At 45.4% G+C, this 24985-nt stretch overlaps 1 protein-coding gene across 2 annotated transcripts; it reads left to right on the top strand.

Annotated features, from left to right (window-relative positions):
* The first annotated feature begins 296 nt into the window (after nt 1-296).
* LOC127926409 (OX-2 membrane glycoprotein-like) lies at nt 297-24343 on the top strand. Of its 2 annotated transcripts, none has more exons than XM_052511808.1 (7): nt 297-449; nt 559-667; nt 854-1177; nt 3247-3576; nt 7574-7849; nt 12471-12572; nt 22058-24343. In XM_052511808.1, the coding sequence occupies exons 2-7, from the start codon at nt 592-594 to the stop codon at nt 22060-22062; spliced, it is 1113 nt and encodes a 370-aa protein (XP_052367768.1). In that variant the 5' UTR covers nt 297-449; nt 559-591; the 3' UTR covers nt 22063-24343. The 2 variants fall into 2 exon arrangements, with proteins under 2 accessions (XP_052367768.1, XP_052367769.1); XM_052511809.1 differs by having other exon boundaries at nt 307-453.
* The last annotated feature ends 642 nt before the right edge of the window (nt 24344-24985 follow it).

Raw genomic sequence — 24985 nt, 5'->3', positions numbered from 1 at the left:
AAAACATTTGGTTGAGGTTATTGCTGCCAAAGGAGGGTCAACCAGTTATTAAATCCGAGGGTTCACATACTTTTCCCACCCTGCACTGTGACTGTTCACACGGTGTGTTCAATAAAGACATGAAAACGTATCATTGTGTGTGTTATTAGTTTAAGCAGACTGTGTTTGTCTATTGTTGTGACTTAGATGAAGATCAGATTAAATTGTATATTTTATGACCAATTTATTCAGAAATCCAGGTGATTCCAAAGGGTTCACATACTTTTTTTCTTGCCACTGTAGGTTATAATGCTCTGTTATAATTGGTTATAATGCTGAATAGAGGGTTATAACGTTGAGAGAGTTGTGTCCTCCTCTGGTTCCTGGATCCAGCTACAGGAGTCCGTCTGCCAGTAAGATGAGGTTGCTACAACACTGACCGACAACACGTCTCACACACTGGATCACAGGTAGGTAAAGTAAAAATCTGATTCAACTTTATATGCTGAAGTTCATTGTGACTGTTGGCTGTGGATGTTCCATGGTGCTATTTTTAACAGTAGTCCTGTTCTCTATCAGTAACCTGGATGCAACACACTCCTGCAGACCAAGATGTGTGTATCTGTCCTGTCTCGGTGGCTAATGCTGTGTCTGCAGCTATTGGTGATGGTGGTTTTCAGGACACAAGGTAGCCAACACTCAACATATTTCACTACGTTACAGTAGGTTTAGGTGCCATGTTGAATCAAAAGTAGTGGATCTTCCCTTGCAGTGAGAAAGCATGTTTGACTTGGTATGTGGTCGACCACCTTAAAATAGTGAATTGTATTGAGTTTCAGTGCTTCTCGTTGGTTGACTTCCTGTCATGTGTCAGGTGAGGTCATCGCCCCCTCCAGCATGACCGCTGTGGCGGGCCTCCCCTTCACGCTGGGCTGTAACGTCACCATAGCAACTGGCGACACGGTCAAGCAAGTCCGCTGGCTGAACAAACACAAGCAGGTTCTCCTGGCGTACGAGCCAGGCGAGTCAGTCAGAACCACCTCCCGCCAAGACGACGTGGAGCTAACTTCCTCGCACCGCAACGTCAGCGCCATCACCATCAAGAGGGTGGGGCCTAACGACGAGGGCTGCTACCGCTGCATCTTTGACATCTACCCCAGCGGAGCACAGGAGGGAAAGACCTGCCTCAGTATCGAAGGTGAGTTTGGCCTCAGTCTAAACAAGGTGGTTTGGTAAACCACGCTCATGTGATGAGTAGCATTGCCTGAGACCTGAAGACTTGCATTAGTGCCCAGAGGTAATGCATAGGCTTTGGCTCAGCATGCTAACACTGTTTTGAGGGAGCAAGATTTGAACCCCGGTCAGTGACACTAGCAAGGACTTCCAAATATACTCTAGATTCCAGGACTATGGCATGCAATAGATCCTTAATTTATCCTCCTCAAATACTCTCTCTCCAGCACCAGGTGGCCTTCCTCATAGGGTTGGCACATTCCCAATTGTTACATTTTTCTAAAATAGAAAACAAATCCTCCTGTGAATTTGTTTGTAGTTCCCATGTTTTTCAGCACAGTTGATTTGTCTGCTGATTGTGGAAGGTCATGAAAAGTCAACATGCTCACTTGGCCCTCCCATCCCAGAATATATCAGTTGTGGATAATCAGAAACAGGAAGTGGGTTGAGGTCAGCCATACTCAACAGACCAGGGCCCCGATACTTTCTCTGAATATAACGACCACAACAAGAGGACACCTCTAACCCTCTGTTGTATTACTGCCCCAAAATATGCACTATATATACTGCAGTATGTGGACACCCCTTCAAATTGGTGGATTCGGCTATTTCAGCCACACCCATTTCTGACAGATGTATAAAATCGAACACACAGCCATGCAATGTCCATAGACAAACATTGTCAGTAGAATGGCCTTCCTGAAGAGCTCAGTGACTTTCAATGTGGCACCGTCATAGGTCAGTTGGTCAAATGTCTGCCTTGCTAGAGCTGCCCCAGTCAACTGTAAGTGCTGTTATTGTGAAGTGGAAATGTCTAGGAGCCACAACGGCTCAGCCACGAAGTGGTAGGCCACACAAGCTCACAGAACAGGAGTGCTGAACGCATAGCTCATAAAATGAATCTTTCCTCGGTTGTAACACTCACTACCGAGTTCTAAACTGCCTCTAGAAGCATCATCAGCAAAAGAGCTGTTCGTCAGAAGCTTCATGAAATGGGTTTCCATGGCCGAGCAGCCACACACAAGCCTAAGATCACCATGCTCAATGCCAAGCATCGGCTGGAGTGGTGTAAATCTCGCGCCATGGGATTGTGGAAATGCATTCTCTGGAGTTATGAATCACGCTTCACCATCTGGCAGTCCGACGGACGAATCTGGGTTTTGGCGGATGCCAGGAGAACGCTGCCTGCCCCAATGCATAATGCCCGAATGCAAAAATTGACAAAAGTTTGGGGAAGGCCCTTTCCTGTTTCAGCATGACAATGCCCCCGTGCACAAAGCGAGGTCCATACAGAAATGGTTTATCGAGATCGTTATGGAAGAACTTCGGGGCGGCAGCGTAGCTTAGTGGTTAGAGTGTTGGACTAGTAACCGAAAGGTTGCAAGTTCAAATCCCCGAGCTGACAAGGTACAAATCTGTCGTTCGCACCCACTGTTCGTAGGCCATCATTGAAAATAAGAATTTGTTCTTAACTGACTTGCCTAGTTAAATAAAGGTTAAAAAATATATAAAAAAATAAAAACCTTGACTGGCCTGCACAGAGCCCTGACCTCAACCCCATCGAATACCTTTGGGATGAATTGGAACGCCTACTGCGAACCAGGCCTAAGTGCCCAACCACACTAATGCTCTTGTGGCTGTCCCCAAAGAAATGTTCCAATATCTAGTGGAAAGGCCTCCCAAAAGAGTGGAGGCTGTTATAGGGGGACCAACACCATATTAATGCCCATGATTTTTGAATGAGATTTTAGACAAGCAAGTGTCCACATACTTTTGACTCTCAACCTTCGTCTCTTCCGAGCCCATACGGGAGTTGTAGCGATGAGACAAGATAGTAGCTACTAACAATTGGATACCACGAAATTGGGGAGAAAAAGGGGTCAAATTTAAAAGGAAAAAATAAAAAAATAAAAAAATAAATGTAAGCCTCCAAACACTTTGTCATATCTCTCTAACCCACCACTATGAAAGTGCTCCTCCCATTCCAATGCTCATCTATTGATGCCTTCCTCTGTCTCCCTGTGTCTGACCCAGTCAAAGTGGGCAATGAGGGTAATAAAACAGCCATCAGCGGGAAGCTGGCCACCATGTCCTGCTGGTACGGCCTCCCAGACAGGGTACGCCAGGTCCTGTGGAGAAAGACTGCAGAGCAGGGCGACACGACCACGTTGGCCTCCTTTGCCAAGCGAGGCCAACCCAGCATTGAGGAACCTTATCGGGGACGCATGACCCTGAACCCCTCCCTGGGAGACACCCAGCTCTCCATCAGGCCGGTGAAGACGGAGGACGAGGGCTGCTACACCTGCGAGTTCCACACTTACCCAGAAGGCACCAGGAGCGCCACGGCCTGCCTCTTTGTATATGGTGTGTATGGATGGGGGTTATTAGGGGTCATTTGGAAGGTTGTATTGTTGTATTATATCTCAGGGAGTATATCCACCGAGGCTATTGCTGTAAGGAAGGTTTTAATTTATTATGGTTTTTGCTGGAATTTCCTGCTCCCAATCTTCACTGATAAAGATGTGGCTCAAAACCAGTAGCAGTCATCTACTGCCCAGACATTCTAGTATATTTTATATTTAGTTTGTCGGAAAACGTATCCATGTGCCCCAAGGTAGTCAGTTGTTGTGCTCATTGAAGGCCAAACAGGCCCATTGAGACTGGATGAGAGGATGTGTGTTTATGTCTATACACTCCAGGTCATTAAAGGGCCATGTGTAAATCACACTGTAATCACACTGTAAACACACTGTAATCACACTGTAATCACACTGTAATCACACTGTAATCACACTGTAAACACACTGTAATCACACTGTAATCACACTGTAATCACACTGTAAACACACTGTAATCACACTGTAAACACACTGTAATCACACTGTAATCACACTGTAAACACACTGTAATCACACTGTAATCACACTGTAAACACACTGTAAACACACTGTAATCACACTGTAAACACACTGTAAACACACTGTAATCACACTGTAATCACACTGTAATCACACTGTAATCACACTGTAAACACACTGTAATCACACTGTAAACACACTGTAAACACACTGTAAACACACTGTAATCACACTGTAAACACACTGTAATCACACTGTAAACACACTGTAAACACACTGTAAACACACTGTAAACACACTGTAATCACACTGTAAACATGTGATGATTTCCCAGATGATGTTGTCATAGTAGACATTCTAATAGTAGATTGGAAGGAATAGTAGATAGGAAGGAAGTCGTATTATAAGATGATACACTTCTCCGTGTGTGTGTGTGTGTGTGTGTGTGTGTGTGTGTGTGTGTGTGTGTGTGTGTGTGTGTGTGTGTGTGTGTGTGTGTGTGTGTGTGTGTGTTGTGTGTGTGTGTGTGTGTGTGTGTGTGTGTGTGTGTGTGTGTGTGTGTTGTGTTTCCAGATATAGCACAGGAAAGGGAAGAGCTTTATGTAGCCGATGGGAAGAGCCAGAATGGGTCACAATGCTACTGTTTAGACCTGCTGTGGAGACACTATTGTACAGTTACTAAACCCAGGGCCCTTTAGGGGTGGAAGGCTACCCTTTAGTTCAGGACTGCCCAACCCTGTTCCCGGAGAGATACCCTCCTGTAGGTTTATACTCCAACCCTGTTCCTGGAGAGAGACCCTCCTGTAGGTTTATACTCCAACCCTGGAGGAGGGTATCTCTCCAGGAACAGGGTTGGAGTTTAAACCTACAGGAGGGTCTCTCCAGGAACAGGGTTGGAGTTTAAACCTACAGGATGGTCCTCCAGGAACAGGGTTGGAGTTTAAACCTACAGGAGGGTCTCTCCAGGAACAGGGTTGAGCTGTTTTAGTGCATTCTGCCCACTGACATATAAGAACCACAAATGTTCTGCCCCTTGGTGGCATACTGAGATAGATATGAGTATTTCACACTGGAGACTCAACATGGCCTATTGTAATTTCACAGTTATGGAATGGAAGTTATAGAATTTGACTTTGACAGAATGGCTCTTAGATGCTGTGTGGCTGTCTATGGACTGATTACAGTCCTCTTAGATGCTGTGTGGCTGTCTATGGACTGATTACAGTCCTCTTAGATGCTGTGTGGCTGTCTATGGACTGATTACAGTCCTCTTAGATGCTGTGTGGCTGTGTATGGACTGATTACAGTCCTCTTAGATGCTGTGTGGCTGTCTATGGACTGATTACAGTCCTCTTAGATGCTGTGTGGCTGTCTATGGACTGATTACAGTCCTCTTAGATGCTGTGTGGCTGTCTATGGACTGATTACAGTCCTCTTAGATGCTGTGTGGCTGTCTATGGACTGATTACAGTCCTCTTAGATGCTGTGTGGCTGTCTATGGACTGATTACAGTCCTCTTAGATGCTGTGTGGCTGTCTATGGTCTGATTACAGTCCTCTTAGATGCTGTGTGGCTGTCTATGGACTGATTACAGTCCTCTTAGATGCTGTGTGGCTGTCTATGGACTGATTACAGTCCTCTTAGATGCTGTGTGGCTGTCTATGGACTGATTACAGTCCTCTTAGATGCTGTGTGGCTGTGTACGGACTGATTACAGTCCTCTTAGATGCTGTGTGGCTGTCTATGGACTGATTACAGTCCTCTTAGATGCTGTGTGGCTGTCTATGGACTGATTACAGTCCTCTTAGATGCTGTGTGGCTGTCTATGGATTGATTACAGTCCTCTTAGATGTTGTGTGGCTGTCTATGGACTGATTACAGTCCTCTTAGATGTTGTGTGGCTGTCTATGGACTGACTACAGAATGTGAGTGTTGGGACTTGGGAGTGATAAAGTTGTTAGACGGGTGATGATTCTGGAGACAGGAAAGAGGTGATTTAAATGGGCTGAGACCCAAGGGATGACTGGGTCACTGTTTTCCCTAGACACAGGCCCTCTGTGTGTGTGTGTGTGGTGCTCTAATCAGTATGTCTCTGTGTGAGTCCCTCTGCTCCAATCTCATCCGAACAGCCCTGCTTTTGTCCACTGTAAAAACATCAGTAAACCCAGGCACCGATGCCCATCTGTCGATCCGTCTTGTTTCCATGTTGTCCAGTCTGATATAGTGAGGTCTCATTGTGTCAGATGGAGACTGGAGGGTTGGAGGCCATGTTCTGTTTCCATGTTGTCCAGTCTGATATAGTGAGGTCTCATTGTGTCAGATGGAGACTGGAGGGTTGGAGGCCATGTTCTGTTTCCATGTTGTCCAGTCTGATATAGTGAGGTCTCATTGTGTCAGATGGAGACTGGAGGGTTGGAGGCCATGTCCTGTTTCCATGTTGTGCACCAGACAAGATAACACCAGTCGGACTACATCAGACAAGATAACACCAGTCGGACTACATCAGACAAGATAACACCAGTCGGACTACATCAGACAAGATAACACCAGTCGGACTACATCAGACAAGATAACACCAGTCGGACTACATCAGACAAGATAACACCAGTCGGACTACATCAGACAAGATAACACCAGTCGGACTACATCAGACAAGATAACACCAGTCGGACTACATCAGACAAGATAACACCAGTCGGACTACATCAGACAAGATAACACCAGTCGGACTACATCAGACAAGATAACACCAGTCGGACTACATCAGACAAGATAACACCAGTCGGACTACATCAGACAAGATAACACCAGTCTGACTACATCAGACAAGATAACACCAGTCTGACTACATCAGACAAGATAACACCAGTCTGACTACATCAGACAAGATAACACCAGTCTGACTACACCAGACAGGATAACACCAGACAGGATAACACCAGACAGGATAACACCAGTCTGACTACACCAGACAGGATAACACCAGACAGGATAACACCAGTCAGGATAACATCAGTCAAGACCACACCAGACAGGATAACATCAGACAGGATAACACCAGTCAGACCACACCAGACAGGATAACACCAGTCAGACCACACCAGACAGGATAACATCAGTCAGACCACACCAGACAGGATAACATCAGACAGGATAACACCAGTCAGACCACACCAGACAGGATAACATCAGTCAGACCACACCAGACAGGATAACACCAGTCAGACCACACCAGACAGGATAACACCAGTCAGACCACACCAGACAGGATAACATCAGTCAGACCACACCAGACAGGATAACATCAGTCAGACCACACCAGACAGGATAACACCAGTCAGACCACACCAGACAAGATAACATCAGTCAGACCACACCAGACAGGATAACATCAGTCAGACACCACTGGAGGACTGGAGTTGAGAACCACAGTCTTACACTGTATATACTGTCATTCACCATAAACATGATCTCTCATCCATTGTGTGTGATGTCTCCCTCAGTGCTGCCCAACCCAGAGATCACCCACGTGACCTCCAGCGGGGTCATCGAGGCCAACTGCACGGCCGCAGCCCGTCCTGCAGCCCAGATGGTATGGAATGTGGAGGGGGACAACCGGACGCTGGGGCCGTCCGTGTCCTCGTCCTACGACCAGGGGGACGGCACCACCCTGGTCACCAGCACCCTCCTCCTCCAGGAGGCCCTGCCCCACGACCAATCCGTCAAATGCATGGTGCACCACCGAGGCCTGGACTCGCCCATGTCCGTCAACCTCAATGGTGAGCAGCTCAGAGAATCACATTGGCTCAATAAAGATGTATATATTAGCAGTAAATCATTAATACATGTCTTATAATTGATCTACTAAAGGTATGTTAATTAGACTTTTTTTTTAATAAAGTGTCACCCAGATTCTTTCTGCTTATGAAGACAAGTCTGCTTAACAGCCCTCGCAATGTTACAGTGCTGGGTTCACATAGTATTTTTTTTCTTTCAAATGCCATACATGGAGTACGATGGGCAGGGTTTGCACTTTTAGGACTATTGTTTTGGTACCATTCCGCCAGGCGAGGTCAATCAAGCCCAGGACTTGGGGCCACTATTTGAACCCAGGTCTGCATTGTGGTTCAACATGTGTAGAGTTGTGTGTTGAAATCCTGTATTGTAACACTGTCCTGATCTAGTTTTGTGATTGTATCCATTTGGGGGAGTGATTCTTAGGAAAGCTTCAGTTGCTATTCTAGTTATGTACAATTATGGCTCGTTTGATAGACCATTAAGTGCTCCAGTTTCCAGGAAGTGGAAAACCAATATAAGCGTCAAGCCTTTTCCACAGTACGTCTATCTCTCTTGTTGTGGAGCTCATATCATGAGTTATGGTCAAAACGAGGCATAGTTTAATGTCCTTGAAGTCAATATTGTGGTCCTGTCTGGCTCAGTTGGTCATGACGCTAGCAACGCCAGGGTCCTGGCTTCGATTCCCAGGGGGTTAGATTTGTTTACCAAAATGTATGCGCTCACTGTACTGTGAGTCATTTTGGATAAAAGCGCCTGCTAAATGGTATATGCTATCAAATTTTATTTGTCACATGTGCCGGATACAACAGCTGTAGACCTTACAGTGAAATGCTTACTTACAAGCCCTTAAACAACAATGCAGTTTTAAGAAAATACAAAAAAAGGTAAGAGATAAGAATAACAAATAATTATAGAGCATAAGCAAATAACAATAGAGGGGCTAAATATACAGAGGGTACCGGTACAGAGTCAATGTGGAGGCTATATACAGGGGGTACCGGTACAGAGTCAATGTGGAGGCTATATACAGGGGGTACCGGTACAGAGTCAATGTGGAGGCTATATACAGGGGGTACCGGTACAGAGTCAATGTGGAGGCTATATACAGGGGGTACCGGTACAGAGTCAATGTGGAGGCTATATACAGGGGGTACCGGTACAGAGACAATGTGGAGGCTCTATACAGGGGGTACCGGTACAGAGTCAATGTGGAGGCTATATACAGGGGGTACCGGTACAGAGTCAATGTGGAGGCTACATACAGGGGGTACCGGTACAGAGACAATGTGGAGGCTCTATACAGGGGGTACCAGTACAGAGTCAATGTGGAGGCTACATACAGGGGATACCAGTACAGAGTCAATGTGGAGGCTACATACAGGGGGTACCGGTACAGAGTCAATGTGGAGGCTATATACAGGGGGTACCGGTACAGAGTCGATGTGGAGGCTATATACAGGGGTACCGTTACAGAGTCGATGTGGAGGCTATATACAGGGGTACCGGTACAGAGTCAATGTGGAGGCTATATACAGAGGGTACCTGTACAGAGTCAATGTGGAGGCTATATAAAGAGGGTACCTGTACAGAGTCAATGTGGAGGCTATATACAGGGGGTACTGGTACAGAGTCAATGTGGAGGCTATTTACAGGGGGTACCTGTACAGAGTCAATGTGGAGGCTACATACAGGGGGTACCTGTACAGAGTCAATGTGGAGGCTATATACAGAGGGTACCAGTACAGAGTCAATGTGGAGGCTATATACAGAGGGTACCAGTACAGAGTCAATGTGGAGGCTATATACAGAGGGTACCTGTACAGAGTCAATGTGGAGGCTATATAAAGAGGGTACCTGTACAGAGTCAATGTGGAGGCTATATACAGGGGGTACTGGTACAGAGTCAATGTGGAGGCTATTTACAGGGGGTACCTGTACAGAGTCAATGTGGAGGCTACATACAGGGGGTACCTGTACAGAGTCAATGTGGAGGCTATATACAGAGGGTACCAGTACAGAGTCAATGTGGAGGCTATATACAGGGGGTACCGGTACAGTGTCAATGTGCGGGGGCACCGGTGTCGAGATAATTGAGGTAATATGTACATGTAGGTAGAGTTATTAAAGTGACTATGCATAGATAAAAACAGAGAGTAGCAGCAGTGTAGAGGGGGGGCAATGCAAATAGTCTGGGTAGCCATTTGATTAGCTGTTCAGGAGTCTTGTGGCTTGAGGGTAGAAGCTGTTTAGAAGTCTCTTGGACCTAGACTTGGCGCTCCGGTACCGCTTGCCGTGCAGTAGCAGAGAGAACAGTCTATGACTAGGGTGGCTGGAGTCTTTGACGGTTTTTAGGGCCTTCCTCTGATACCGGCAGGTATAGAGGTCCTGGATGGCAGTATGCTTGGCCCCAGTGGTGGACTGGGCCGCACACACTACCCTCTGTAGTGCCTTGCGGTTGGAGGCCGAACAGTTGCCCTACCAGGCAGTGATGCAACCCGTCAGGATGCCCTCGATGGTGCAGCTGTAAAACTTTTTGAGGATCTGAGGACCCATGCCAAATCTTTTCAGTTTCCTGGGAGGGGGGATAGGTTTTGTTGTGCCCTCTTCACGACTGTCTTGGGTCTTGATGTGGATGCCAAGGAACTTGAAACTCTCAACCTGCTCCAACCTGCCCCGTCGATGAGAATGTGGGCGTGCTTGGTCCTCCTTTTCCTGTAGTCCACAATCATCTCCTTTGTCTTGATCACGTTGAGGGAGAGGTTGTTGTCCTTGCACAACACAGTCAGGTCTCTAGGTCTTATCGTTGTCGGTGATCAGGCCTACCACTGTTGTGTCATCAGCAAACGTAATGATGGAGTCGTGCCTGGCCATGCAGTCATGAGTGAACAGGGAGTACAGGAGGGGACTGAGCATGCACCCCTGAGGGGCCCCCGTGTTGAGGATCAGCGTGGCGGACGTGTTGTTACCTGCCCTTACCACCTGCGGGTGGCCCGTCAGGAAGTCCAGGATCCAGTTGCAGAGGGAGGTTTTTAGTCCCAGAGTCCTTAGCTTAGTGATGAGCTTTGAGGGCACTATGGTGTTGAATGCTGAGCTGTAGTCAATGAATAACATTCTCACATAGGTGTTCCTTTTGTCCAGGTATGAGGGCAATGTGGAGTGTAATAGAGATTGCATCATCTGCGGATCTGTTGGTGCGGTATGCAAATTGGAGTGGGTCTTGGGGTTCTCGGATAATGGTGTTGATGTCAGCCATGGCCAGCCTTTCAAAGCATTTTATGGCTACAGACGTGAGTGCTATGGTTCGGTAGTCATTTAGGCAGGTTACCTTAGTGTTCTTGGCCAATGGGACTATGGTGGCCTGTGCTTCCCTTTGTTGTCTGTAATGGTTTGCAAGCCCTGCCACATCCGACGAGCGCTGAAGCCGGTGTAGTACGATTCGTTCCAAGTCCTGTATTAACGCTTTGCCTGTTTGATGGTTCGTCAGAGGGCATAGTGGGATTTCTTAGAAGCTTCCGGGTTAGAGTCCCGCTCCTTGAAAGCGGCAGCTCTACCCTTTAGCCCAGTGCGAATGTTGCCTGTAATCCATGGCTTCTGGTTGGGGTACGTACGTACAGTCACTGTGGGGACGACGTCACGTCCTCAATGCACTTATTGATGAAGCCAGTGACTGTGGTGTACTCCTCAATGCCATCGGAAGAATCGCGGAACATATTTCAGTCTGTGGTAGCAAACCAGTCCTGTAGTTTAGCATCTGCTTCATCTGACCACTTTCTTTATAGACTGAGTGACTGGTGCTATCTGCAGATTGTAAGTAGGAATCAGGAGGATAGAAATACGGTCAGATTTGCCAAATTGAGGGCAAGGGAGAGCTTTGTACGCATCTCTGTGTGTGGAGTAAAGGTGGTCTAGAATCTCTAGGTAGACAGTGTGGGCTACAGCTTATCATGAGATACCTCAGGTGAGCAAAACCTCAAGACTTCCTTTGATTTCGTGCACCAGCTGTTGTTTGCAAATAAGCATAGGCCACCGCCAAGTGTCTTACCAGAGGCTGCTGTTCTATCCCAACGATAGTGTATAACCCGCCAGCTGTATGTTCTTAATGTCGTCGTTCAGCCATGACTCTGTGAAACATAAGATATTACAGTTTTTAATGTTCCGTTGGTAGGATATACATGCTTTCAGTTCGTCTCATTTATTTTCCAGCGATTGAACGTTAGCTAGCAGGCAAAGGCAGAAGGCGAAGGCAGATTAGCCACTCGTCGCCTGATCTTTTTACGTGAAATCTCAGTTTTCTTCTCCAGCCAATGACGGGGATCTGGGCATGTTTGCGTGTCTGTATTATATCCCTCCTGTCCGACTCATTGAAGAAAAACTCTTCTGAGGTGAGTAATCCAAGTTCTGATGTCCAGAAGCTCTTTTAGGTCATAAGAGACGGTAGCAGCAACATTATGTACAAAATAAGTTACGAACAACATGAAAAAAAGAAAAAGAAATTGCATGGTTGGTTGAGAGCCGATAAGACGGCAGCCATCCCTCCAGCGCCAATCACATCTCATGGGTTGTCATATGTCTGTTGGTAAACATGGTGTGTGTGTGTTGCAGTTGGTTCGGCCCTCACTACTATCATCTCAGTATCCTGTGTGGCAGCCCTGCTCCTGTGCTGTCTGTGTGTGTGCCTCTGCAAGTGCTTCCTGTGTCGAGACGGTGAGTAGCCAATCAGCTTCTGATCCTCCTTGAGTCCATTTTCCTGGTCGAAGAGGTGATACTCCATGGGCTTATTTAGTGGGAACATATAACATATAACCTGAACATATAGAGTGGACACGATTCTCTCATTCAGAATAGAGGACCCTGTCCATTCAATATACATTGTAATTACATCTGAATTGTTTCAAATGTTGTGTCCTACTCAATACACTCCCTAGGTGTTTTGTAAACAGTCACAAAAAGGACATTACTGCTATTTTTGTGTCGTCTCCAACACCATGGATGTGTTGTTGCCATGGTGAGGCTAATGATACCAGTGTCCTTCTGAATCCTGGGAACAAGCCTCTTCAGAGCTGACACAGCAGACACAGTTTGACCGGGTTATGCTTGCCAAGTTATGAGTGCTTCTCATAACCCGGGTCATCTGTCTCCTACTGTGGTTGTTTCATGTGTTCAAGATATAAAGGAGACTTTTTGTTGGCATTGGAATGTGACGTCACCTTCCCTGAGATCTACGATCTCTAAAAGCCAATTGTCAATCTCAGAGTGAAAAGTTAACATCTTGCTCCATGAGTTTGCACGGTTGGACCATGTCATATAAACACAATGTAGAAGGCAGCTCAAATGTTTCATTGATTGCGACTCCATCTTGATTGCAACTCCCACTGGTTAGCATGGGAGGGGCGGTTTTGGGTCAATCAAAAAACAGAACCTTAATTTAACAAATTTCCCCCCTGAGATGAATAAAGTATTTATGATATGGGGTCAAGGCCTCGTCATCATATCTCTGTGACTTCAGTGGACTCTCAGGATCTCCACTGGGGCTTAGTAGAGAGTAGTAATAACAGTTGATAAAACAAATTGTTTTATCTCTTTGGTAATAAGTATCTCAAACTTCTGCAACTACCAGTGTTGTTAAAGAACACTCAGTACAGCTGGCACAAAGCTTGATACAAAAACCACAACAGTATGACCTTCAAAATGTTCACTGATGGAAAGTTACCATTCCCCTAAATCACAAAACCAACATCACAAAGGTCAGGAAACATGACTGAAAAGGATAACTCTTTGATATTTTAACATGGAGGTGGGAGGTCCACAGGAAAGTGAAGGGGGATACGCCAGTCCTCTGTCATCGTCGCTCCCTTGACCCTTGACCTATGACACCTTTTCCCATGACCTCTTCAGGGTAGGGTGAAATGGCGATAATAATAGGACTTCCCAGTTCCCAGGTAGATGCAGGAAACAGAACAGATCACGCTACCGACAACAGTTGCCGTCAAAGAGATTTCAGGAAAGGTCCATTTTTTTTTGTTCCATTTCCGATTGTGAAATCCTGTGGGCACAGTTTCTGGCAGCACTAGTTTACATTGGTATTTACCTGGCATTAAAAAGGAAATTGTATGAGTACTTTCATGGTAGTTCCTTCAAGGAATTCAACACAACAGTATTACTCAGTTTCCTACTGAGAAATCCTCCTGCCACTTCAGCATGTTTACGTCTAAACATGTTCAAACTGAAGAGGCTCATTACGCTAACCATATCATTAGTGATAATAATATGATTTAGCCAATGAGAGGGAAGTGGCTCTGGGGTTAGTGTGGTCTATGATAAGCAGTGGTGGGAGGGGTGAGCGGTACGTCAACTTATTCTGAAAGAGGTGTAGTCTGCAGAACACTGCTGCTGAGTCTGGAACTGAGGTGTAGTCTGCAGAACACTGCTGCTGAGTCTGGAACTGAGGTGTAGTCTGCAGAACACTGCTGCTGAGTCTGGAACTGAGGTGTAGTCTGCAGAACACTGCTGCTGAGTCTGGAACTGAGGTGTAGTCTGCAGAACACTGCTGCTGAGTCTGGAACTGAGGTGTAGTCTGCAGAACACTGCTGCTGAGTCTGGAACTGAGGTGTAGTCTGCAGAACACTGCTGCTGAATCTGAGAACTGAGCTGTCAATATAAGCCAGGCAGGGTTGTGGGAGGAATTATAATCACAGTCCATGAGAGTTGGCTCTGGAGGAATTATAATCACAGTCCATGAGAGTTGGCTCTGGAGGAATTATAATCACAGTCCATGAGAGTTGGCTCTGGAGGAATTATAATCACAGTCCATGAGAGTTGGCTCTGGAGGAATTATAATCACAGTCCATGAGAGTTGGCTCTGTTGACTCATGGCTATATCTTAGAAGTGGTGTAGCATTTAGCAATAGGGACAATTTGATTTCTCAATTCTTACAGATAGGCCAAGACGTTTTAGAAGTTGATCGTGTTCGTCGGATCTCTTTTGTACTCTTGTAAAGTTCAAGGGTCATTGAACGGACCGTCCATGGTTTGCGTACTGCGTAGGTTTAGTCGTTATTTTAGTTTCCATAGCTGATGGAAGTGTCCGACTTGACTCACTGGTCGGTCAGAGCTTTCATCACGATGTTGCTCTTCCTCATTGCTGTGTTCTTACGTGATAAGAAAGGCTGGAACTGATGAGGAAGACCTCTGCCATGTGGGTAGATGTGTTGAGGAGACAGATTCACTGGTACTCATCTACTCCAAAATACTCCAACCTCTTTCCTGTTGAGTTACTTTTCTCAGACTTTCAGCAAAGGCTCCAAAATCAACATCCTGGAGGGCAGACATAGACATGTCCTTGTTGGTTCACCCCCTGAATCATGATGTGGATTCAAGACCACAGATGCGTCCCAAATGGCACCCAATTCCCTATGGGTCCTGGTCTGAAGTAGTGCACTATGGGTCCTGGTCTGAAGTAGTGCCCTATGGGTCCTGGTCTGAAGTAGTGCCCTATGGGTCCTGGTCTGAAGTAGTGCCCTATGGGTCCTGGTCTGAAGTAGTTCACTATGCCCTATGGGTCCTGGTCTAAAGTAGTGCCCTATGGGTCCTGGTCTAAAGTAGTGCACTATGCCCTATGGGTCCTGGTCTAAAGTAGTGCCCTATGGGTCCTGATCTGAAGTAGTGCCCTATGAGTCCTGGTCTGAAGTAGTGCCCTATGGGTCCTGGTCTGAAGTAGTGCCCTATGGGTCCTGGTCTGAAGTAGTGCCCTATGGGTCCTGGTCTGAAGTAGTGCCCTATGGGTCCTGGTCTGAAGTAGTGCACTACCTTCAATTACCTGTGGAGGTAATAATTGACTTTGCATAGCTGTTTCTCATAAAGTCATTATGAGAAATATTCCGATTGGTAAATAGAATGTGTGTGAGTAAATGTAACTCGCTATGATTTACATTTACATTTAAGTCATTTAGCAGACAGAACTTAGAGGTGACACACTGTCACCCCTGCCAAAAAACACCACAGAGGTAATTTAGATATTTTTACTAATTCAGTTTGTTTTAAGTGTTGTCTATGGTTCGTGCTCCTCTCCTCTCCCCCCAGAATAACAAGTGATTGTGCTGGCTGTCCAGTGCTAGTTTCTCAGTAGAAAGGACTTTCTCTAATCTGCTACTTGGAGCCAGATTCACACAAGGGGCCAGGAGGAGGGAAGAGGGGGCAGAAAGAACCCAAAATCTGACAAACTGCCCAGTGGCTAACAACGCCTCTCTTTTTCTCAAACTGTTCCTGCCGCATGCTAGCCCGGCCCTCACTCATTGCTGTGCCCTCAATGGCATTGTGCAGAGTGCCGTGATTAATCACGTGATGGGGTCAGAAGATGGTTTTGATTATGACGTTGCTGTGAGGTTGTTGTATCAAGAGAGGCACCTGCATCTCTGATTTCAGATTTATCTCCCACTGTGTTGTATTATAGGTCAAACAACTGTATGTCAGCAGCTGAAATTACACCAACACTTGTGATGGAATGAGAGATGGCTTCTCTAATTGATCTAATATCATCTCATATTTGACAATTACCTTTTGTCTATTTTGAAAATATGATATTTGTGTGTCTAACTTTCTCACTCTATCATTATTCACGATTCGTTCAGGATGATCTGTAACCATGGTAACATCCACATGAATGTAGAAGTGTTAGGAAACAATCTATCCTTATTTACAATAAAAGTGACTCAATCCATTATTTACCATTCATTTCTATTGGCATCATCTGAAACACAACCAAAACAAACAGCAAGTGCATCCAAAAAAGTTTGTAGAGTCACAGAGTTTGATGTAATCATTGTGTGTTAGGAATATGGGACCAAATACTACACTTTTGACTACTTAAATACAAGTGAATTTGTCCAAATACTTTTGGTCCCCTAAAATGGGTGGACTATGTACAAAAAGTGCTGTAATGGTTCAAAAGAAATAGATAAATACCCTCAAATGAAAGCTGACATTCTGCACTTTAACCTCATAGTCATTGTGTCATTTCAAATCCCAAACAACAAAACATTTGTCACTGTCCCAAAACATTTGGAGCTCAGAGATGTGGCTAGTCTGGATGGTGGAGTAGATTATTGACGTGTGGGGAGAGACTGGGAGCAGCATGGAACCACAAGTGGGTTTCTGTGGTTCTACTGTGGTTCTACTAAATCAATGGGCCATAGTGGTGTCTGTTTGCTTCAATGACAGCTGGGAAATAGAACCCAACCCAGAACTGAAGGTATTCCAGTCAAATTCAGCAGTTGTATTTATGTCTCCACAGAGTTAGCGTTTGTATGATAACATAGTCGTGGCACACAGGAGACCCGGTCGGCAGACATACTGTTAAAAAGCTTCATGTGTATCTTGTAGGATATGAGCTTCAGCCAGTCATGCAGAAAGTCAAGTCCAGATAAGAACTTCTGTTATTTGATGAAAGGGGAAGTTTGCATGGGGCACTTTTAATCTGCAACACAGGAGGAAGTGCGGGGAGTAACCATATCCTGTCCGGCACACAAACATGCTCAACCGACCTTACCTCGCCATGAGTGTGGCACTGTTGGCAAAACTCTGATTGGTTGTGGGGAAGTAGGGAAGACAGTTTCAGAAACAGTCTAAGAGAAGAAGGGAAATAACAGTTTCAGTTTTATCACCTTTACGTTATCTTGACCGTTAAGCATGGTCATCTATCACCAATCTGGCAACCTGGTTAGAGATCCTCTGATTGGATGGTTAGGAGACACCTGCTGGTGGTTGCCTGTACATGTTCATTTACTTTTCAAGGCAAAGAAAGTTTTTTTTAAAGTTGATGCCTATTTTTACTGATAAACCACCACTGACTATCCCACACTACTATGGAATATCAGCCATGCTTTACTTTTAATTATTTATTTATTTCACCTTTATTTAACCAGGTAGGCTAGTTGAGAACAAGTTCTCATTTACAACTGCGACCTGGCCAAGATAAAGCAAAACAGTTCGACACAAACAACAACACATGGAGTAAAACAAACATACAGTCAATAATACAGTAGAAAAATCTATATACCGCATGTGCAAATGAGGTAGGTTAAGAGAGGTTCGGCAATAAATAGGCCATGGTGGTGAAGTAATTACAATATAGCAATTAAACACTGGAATGGTAGAATGTGCAGAAGATGAATGTGCAAGTAGAGATACTGGGGTGCAAAGGAGCAAAATAAATCAAATAAATAACAGTATGGGGGATGAGGTAGTTGGATGGGCTATTTACAGATGGGCTATGTACAGGTGCAGTGATCTGTGAGCTACTCTGACAGCTGGTGCTTAAAGTTAGTGAGGGAGATATGAGTCTCCAGTTTCTGTGATTTTTGCAGTTCGTTCCTGTCATTGGCAGCAGAGAACTGGAAGGAGAGGCGGCCGAAGGAAGAATTGGCTTTGGGGGTGACCAGTGAGATATACCTCCTGGAGCGCGTGCTACGGGTGGGTGCTGCTATGGGGACCAGTGAGCTGAGATAAGGCGGGGCTTTACCTAGCAGAGACTTGTAGATGACCTGGAGCCAGTGGGTTTGGCAACGAGTATGAAGCGAGGGCCAGCCAACGAGAGCATACAGGTCTCAGTGGTGGGTAGTATATGGGGCTTTGGTGACAAAACGGATGGCACTGGGGTAGACTGCATCCAATTTGTTGAGTAGAGTGTAAATGACATCGCCAAAGTCGAGGATCGGTAGGATAGTCAGTTTTACAAGGGTATGTTTGGCAGCATGAGTGAAAGATGCTTTGTTGCGGAATAGGAAGCCGATTCTAGATTTAATTTTGGATTGGAGATGTTTAATGTGAGCCTGGAAGGATAGTTTGCAGTCTAACCAGACACCTAGGTATTTGTAGTTGTCCACATATTCTAAGTCGGAACCGTCCAGAGTAGTGATGCTGGACGGGCGGGCAGGTGCGGGCAGCGATCGGTTGAAGAGCATGCATTTAGTTTTACTTGCATTCAAGAGCAGTTGGAGGCCACGGAAGGAGAGTTGTATGGCATTGAAGCTCACCTGGAGGTTAGTTAACACAGTGTCCAAAGAAGGGCCAGAGGTATACAGAATGGTGTCATCTGTGTAGAGGTGGATCAAAGAATCACCAGCAGCAAGAGCAACATCATTGATGTATACAGAGAAAAGAGTCGGCCCGAGAATTGAACCCTGTGGCACCCCCATAGAGTTTGCCAGAGGTCAGGACATCAGGCCCTCCGATTTGACACACTGAACTCTATCAGATAAGTAGTTGGTGAGTTCTAAGTGTGCATGTGGTCTTTCAGGGCTGGTTATGTGTTAAGGGGTTTCCTCTGTTCCTGGAAACGGGTGGAATGCGTGTACTGTAGACACCCTCTATAACACAGGAGGTTGGTGGCACCTTAATTGGGGAGGACGGGCTCGGGGTAATGATTGGAGCAAAATGAGTGTAATGGTATCGATACATCAAACACGTGGTTGCCAGGTGTTTGTTGCTATCCCAGCCTCCACTGTTTGTTGCTATCCCAGCCTCCACTGTTTGATTCCATCCCAGCCTCCACTGTTTGATTCCATCCCAGCCTCCACTGTTTGTTGCTATCCCAGCCTCCACTGTTTGATTCCATTCCAGCCTCCACTGTTTGATTCCATCCCAGCCTCCACTGTTTGATTCCATTCCAGCCTCCACTGTTTGATTCCATCCCAGCCTCCACTGTTTGATTCCATTCCAGCCTCCACTGTTTGATTCCATCCCAGCCTCCACTGTTTGATTCCATTCCAGCCTCCACTGTTTGATTCCATCCCAGCCTCCACTGTTTGATTCCATCCCAGCCTCCACTGTTTGTTGCTATCCCAGCCTCCACTGTTTGATTCCATCCCAGCCTCCACTGTTTGATTCCATCCCAGCCTCCACTGTTTGTTGCTATCCCAGCCTCCACTGTTTGTTGCTATCCCAGCCTCCACTGTTTGATTCCATCCCAGCCTCCACTGTTTGATTCCATCCCAGCCTCCACTGTTTGTTGCTATCCCAGCCTCCACTGTTTGTTGCTATCCCAGCCTCCACTGTTTGATTCCATTCCAGCCTCCACTGTTTGATTCCATTCCAGCCTCCACTGTTTGATTCCATCCCAGCCTCCACTGTTTGATTCCATTCCAGCCTCCACTGTTTGATTCCATTCCAGCCTCCACTGTTTGATTCCATTCCAGCCTCCACTGTTTGATTCCATTCCAGCCTCCACTGTTTGATTCCATTCCAGCCTCCACTGTTTGATTCCATTCCAGCCTCCACTGTTTGATTCCATTCCAGCCTCCACTGTTTGATTCCATCCCAGCCTCCACTGTTTGTTGCTATCCCAGCCTCCACTGTTTGATTCCATTCCAGCCTCCACTGTTTGATTCCATTCCAGCCTCCACTGTTTGATTCCATTCCAGCCTCCACTGTTTGATTCCATTCCAGCCTCCACTGTTTGATTCCATCCCAGCCTCCACTGTTTGTTGCTATCCCAGCCTCCACTGTTTGATTCCATTCCAGCCTCCACTGTTTGATTCCATTCCAGCCTCCACTGTTTGATTCCATTCCAGCCTCCACTGTTTGATTCCATTCCAGCCTCCACTGCTCTATAATGTGTCTGGATGAGTGTAACGCTTGGCCAGGATGTTATGATGTTTTTGGCAGGGAACATTGCATGATTTAATCACTTTCAGGAAGAAGAATAAGACAAGGTTTGGTCCTGCTCCTTAAGCAAACCAGAGGAAGTCTCTACTCCGATGTAGGCCTCAAAGACAAAGGTGTTGATATCTCGCCCTGCACCAGACTTCTCGCCCTGCGGCAGACTGATCTGTCTCCACATGATGCTGGCTGCCTGTTTGTGTAATGAGGACATTAGAGGGTCAGGAAGAGGGAGTGACTGACTGACAGGGGACTGTTGTTTTGAGTTGAAACTGTGGAGTAGATGATGGTACAACTAACACAATAACACCTCGTTTTTGGATATGATGAGGAATTAAATATCTCTCTCTCTGCCCCCCTCTACTCTCTCTCACTCACTCACTCACTCACTCACTCACTCACTCACTCACTCACTCACTCACTCACTCTGTCTCTCTCACTCTCTGTCTCTCTCACTCTCTGTCTCTCTCACTCTCTTTCTCTCTCACTCTCTGTCTCTCTCTCTCTCTCTCTCTCTCTCCCGCCTCTCTCAATTAAATTCAATTCAAGGAGCTTTATTGGCATGGGAACATATGTTAACATTGCCAGTGCAAGTGAGGTAGATAATATACAAAAGTGAAATAAACAATAAAAATGAACAGTAAACATTTCACTCACAGAAGTTCCAAAAGAATAAAGACATTTCAAATGTCATATTATGTTTATATACAGAGTTGTAACGATGTGCAAATAGTTAAAGTACAAAAGGGGAAATAAATCAACATAAATATGGGTTGTATTTACAATGGTGTTTGTTCTTCACTGGTTGACCTTTTCTTGTGGCAACAGGTTACAAATCTTGCTGATGTGATGTCACACTGTGGTATTTCACCCAGTAGATATGGGAGTTTATCAAAATCGGGTTTGTTTTTTAATTATTTGTGGATCTGTGTAATCTGAGGGAAATATGTGTCTCTAATATGGTCATACATTGGGCAGGAGGTTAGGAAGTGCAGCTTAGTTTCCACCTCATTTTGTGAGCAGTGAGCACAAAGCCTGTCTTCTCTTGAGAGCCATGTCTGCCTACAGCAGCCTTTCTCTATAGCAAGGCTATGCTCACTGAGTCTGTACATAGTCAAAGCTTTCCTTAAGTTTGGGTCAGTCACAGTGGTCAGGTATTCTGCCACTGTGTACTCTCTGTTTAGGACCAAATAGCATTCTAGTTTTTTCAGTTTTTGTTAATTCTTTCCAATGTGTCAAGTAATTATCTTTTTGTTTTCTCATGATTTGGTTTGGTCTAATTGTCTCTCTCTATCTCGCTGTGTCTCTCCCCCCTCCTCTCTCTCGCTGTGCCTCTCGCTGTGTCTCTCTCCCCTCTCTCTCTCTCTCTCGCTGTGTCTCTCCCCCCTCCTCTCTCTCTCTCACGCTCTCTCTCTCTCTCTCGCTGTGTCTCTCCCCCCTCCTCTCTCTCTCTCACGCTCTCTCTCTCTCTCGCTGTGTCTCTCCCCCCTCTCTCTGCCCCCCTCCTCCCTCCCTCTCTCTCTCCCACCATCCAGATTGAGATTTGACCTGGAATGGTGGAAGAAGGACTGTTTTGATGAGAAGCCAGAGTTCTGGTCATCCAGCTAGACCTATCAGCTCCTCAGCTCCATACGCCCCATGTCTGTTAGAAGGAACAACTCACTACAGTACTACACATCACCAACAGCTGTTTCTCCAGGCCCCACTGGGTGAACTGGACATGAACCTTCATCCCACCAGTGACAACAACATCAACAACACTAAAGCCATGTTTCTATTAACAGTAGATATAAAGACACTTATCAAAATGTGGCTTTGAAGTTTAGTTTGTCTGGTCCCAGATCATTTTGTAATGACTTGCCAACTCCTATAGTCATTGTTACGTCAATGGCTCAACAGATCTGGGATCAGGCTATAACCGGTCCACTCGATGAAGAAAAAAGTATAGGACAAAGGCCCTTAATAGAAAGTGCTTTAAAAGTAGGTTTTAAATTATACGTTCGCAAAAACTGTCTAATTACACACTGTGATGTTTAACAGTTACAGTGTGTTTAAGGACCAGGCTGCTTTTTTGTGTAGGAGTTCCTGTTATTTGTTTGTGTGATTTTGCTGCTGTTATAAGGGGGGTGTTACACATATCTTTATTTTATGACTCAAAAACACAAGTTGACTTCATGGGAGTTCCAGTATTAAAATGCAATTTGCCATGTATTAGTTAGCTATATGACATTTAGAATACAAACAATATCATATATATTTCTCATGCTCAATATTTAACTTACATATTTACAACAGGGAATGAAAAATGTCTGTCTCGCGTGCCTTTCCTATTGAAGTGTATTCCTACCATCTGACCATTTGAACTGAAGGTGTAATTACAGCAGGAAAATGGCCTCCAACTTTTCAGCCTGTAAACCTCACAACAGATGTATGTATACAAATGAACTACTACTGTTTATTAGCAATAAACTCTTCAGCATCTTCCTATAGTTTAACATCACACCAAATCAGCCTACCCAAAATAGTCTAGACAACGATGGAAGTTGACGTGATTGTGTCAATGAAATATGCTTATGACATTGGATGTCAGGTTGGGTATATCAGGGTAGCTTTTTAGGCCCCTGTCCCTTACGTCACTGTGAATATTCCTGTTGCAATGTCAAACAGCACTAATAGTGAGCTTAGCTGTGTGTTTCTAAGTGCTGCCTGAGGATTACTGGTGAACAGATCTACAGCGGCTTCAGAAACTATTCACCCGTTGTCTTTCTCCACATGTTGTGTTACAGTCGGAATTTAAAATGGATTCAATTGAGATTGTGTCACTGGCCTATTACAAAGTAATTCAAAATGAAACTCTGAAATGTCTTTAGTCAATTTAGTATTCAACCCCTTTGTTATGGCAAGTCAAAATAAGTTCAGGAGTAAAAATGTGCTTAACAAGTCGCGTAATAAGTTGCATGTATTTTTGAATGACTACCTCATCTCTTTTCCTCACACATACAATTATCTCCACTAATCCAGCACCATTTCAACATCTAATCACCTACGTTTACTGTGATCCTGTGACTACCGTTTCTCAGTAAAGTATTATGTTTATCCTTAACCACGGATTCCTGGTCTCTTCTCTGCACCTGGGTCCAACCTCACCACGTCACAAAGACTTGAAAATGGCTGTCTAGCAATGATCAACCACCAACTTGACAAAGCTTGAATAAAGCTCAGGCGGGTAGCAGGGAACCAGGAACTGAGGCTGAGGCAAGGGGAGTAGGGGCAGGGTAAGCAGGACTGACGAGGGACTGGAGACAGGGACCAGAGTGAGAGCGGACGGAACTGTAGCGGAAAGCAGAGTCAGGCTAGGGAAAACCAGGCACAAGAGGATAACACGATCTATGCAGGAACAAACAGCTTAAACCGCAGACTGACTGAGCAGAGGCTACGAACTAGCAGCGTGGAAGTGACAGGGCTGATTATTTGTAAAGGCCTTGATTATGGAACATGTTGCAGCTGGTGGGGATCTGCTCCGTCTCCAACACACCTGTCTCCACTCACACAATCACACACACACACACACACATGCAGAGGGAGAGAGCACTGGGGAAGTGGCAGCAGGTTAGGGAGACAGGATGAGAAGTAGACGGCAGGAGCAGATGTAGCAGAGAGAAATAATCTATTTAATACCTTTTTGAATTCAGGCTGTAACACAACAAAATGTGGATTAAGTCAAGGGGTGTGAATCCTTCCTGAAGGCGCTCTATGTACAGTATGTAATGCACTATTACAGGACCTACATGGACAATTAAACCACCCAGAGATGCTCTTCATTTCACTCTGTTGATCTTCATTATCAAATGAATTGTTGCAGATGACTATGTTGCCTTTAGAAATGATGCTTTTTAACATTTACATTTACATTTAAGTCATTTAGCAGACGCTCTTATCCAGAGCGACTTACAAATTGGTGCATTGACCTTATGACATCCAGTGGAACAGTATGTATTAAAGTATGTATTATGTGTTTATGATAATTAGTGGACCTCACCATTGGAAGTGCTCCTTGTACCAGGATCTGAAAGTCTTGCTTTGACTCCAGAGATGTTTGTGTGCCCCTTGCATCCTGCAGACGATACAAGCGTGGCACCAGCCAGGCTTATTTCATTAGGTGCCAGATTTATCAGACCTATGCTTTTTGAAGACGCTTCAACTTTGAAGGGCTTTGTGAGCCACAACATACTTTTTGAGTGTAGGTGTGTTTACATGTGTGTGTACCTGTATGAATTAGTGTTGTGTTGTTCTTGAAGATTATTCATCAGGGTTTAACCACAGGAGTCCCTTTGGAAACAGATGGTCAGAATAGATTGTGGGAGGTGAGCTAACAGAAAGCCCATCCAGTCTGCTCCTCTTGTGCCCAGTTTGAACTCGATGCTGTTTCTCTTGGACAGTCTGACTGGCACTGCTTTTTAAAC

The sequence above is a fragment of the Oncorhynchus keta genome, unplaced genomic scaffold (assembly GCF_023373465.1).
Source record: "Oncorhynchus keta strain PuntledgeMale-10-30-2019 unplaced genomic scaffold, Oket_V2 Un_contig_753_pilon_pilon, whole genome shotgun sequence".
NCBI lineage: Eukaryota > Metazoa > Chordata > Actinopteri > Salmoniformes > Salmonidae > Oncorhynchus > Oncorhynchus keta.
The sequence above is the reverse complement of the archived record's forward strand: the minus strand, read 5'-3'. Positions and strand labels throughout refer to the sequence as shown.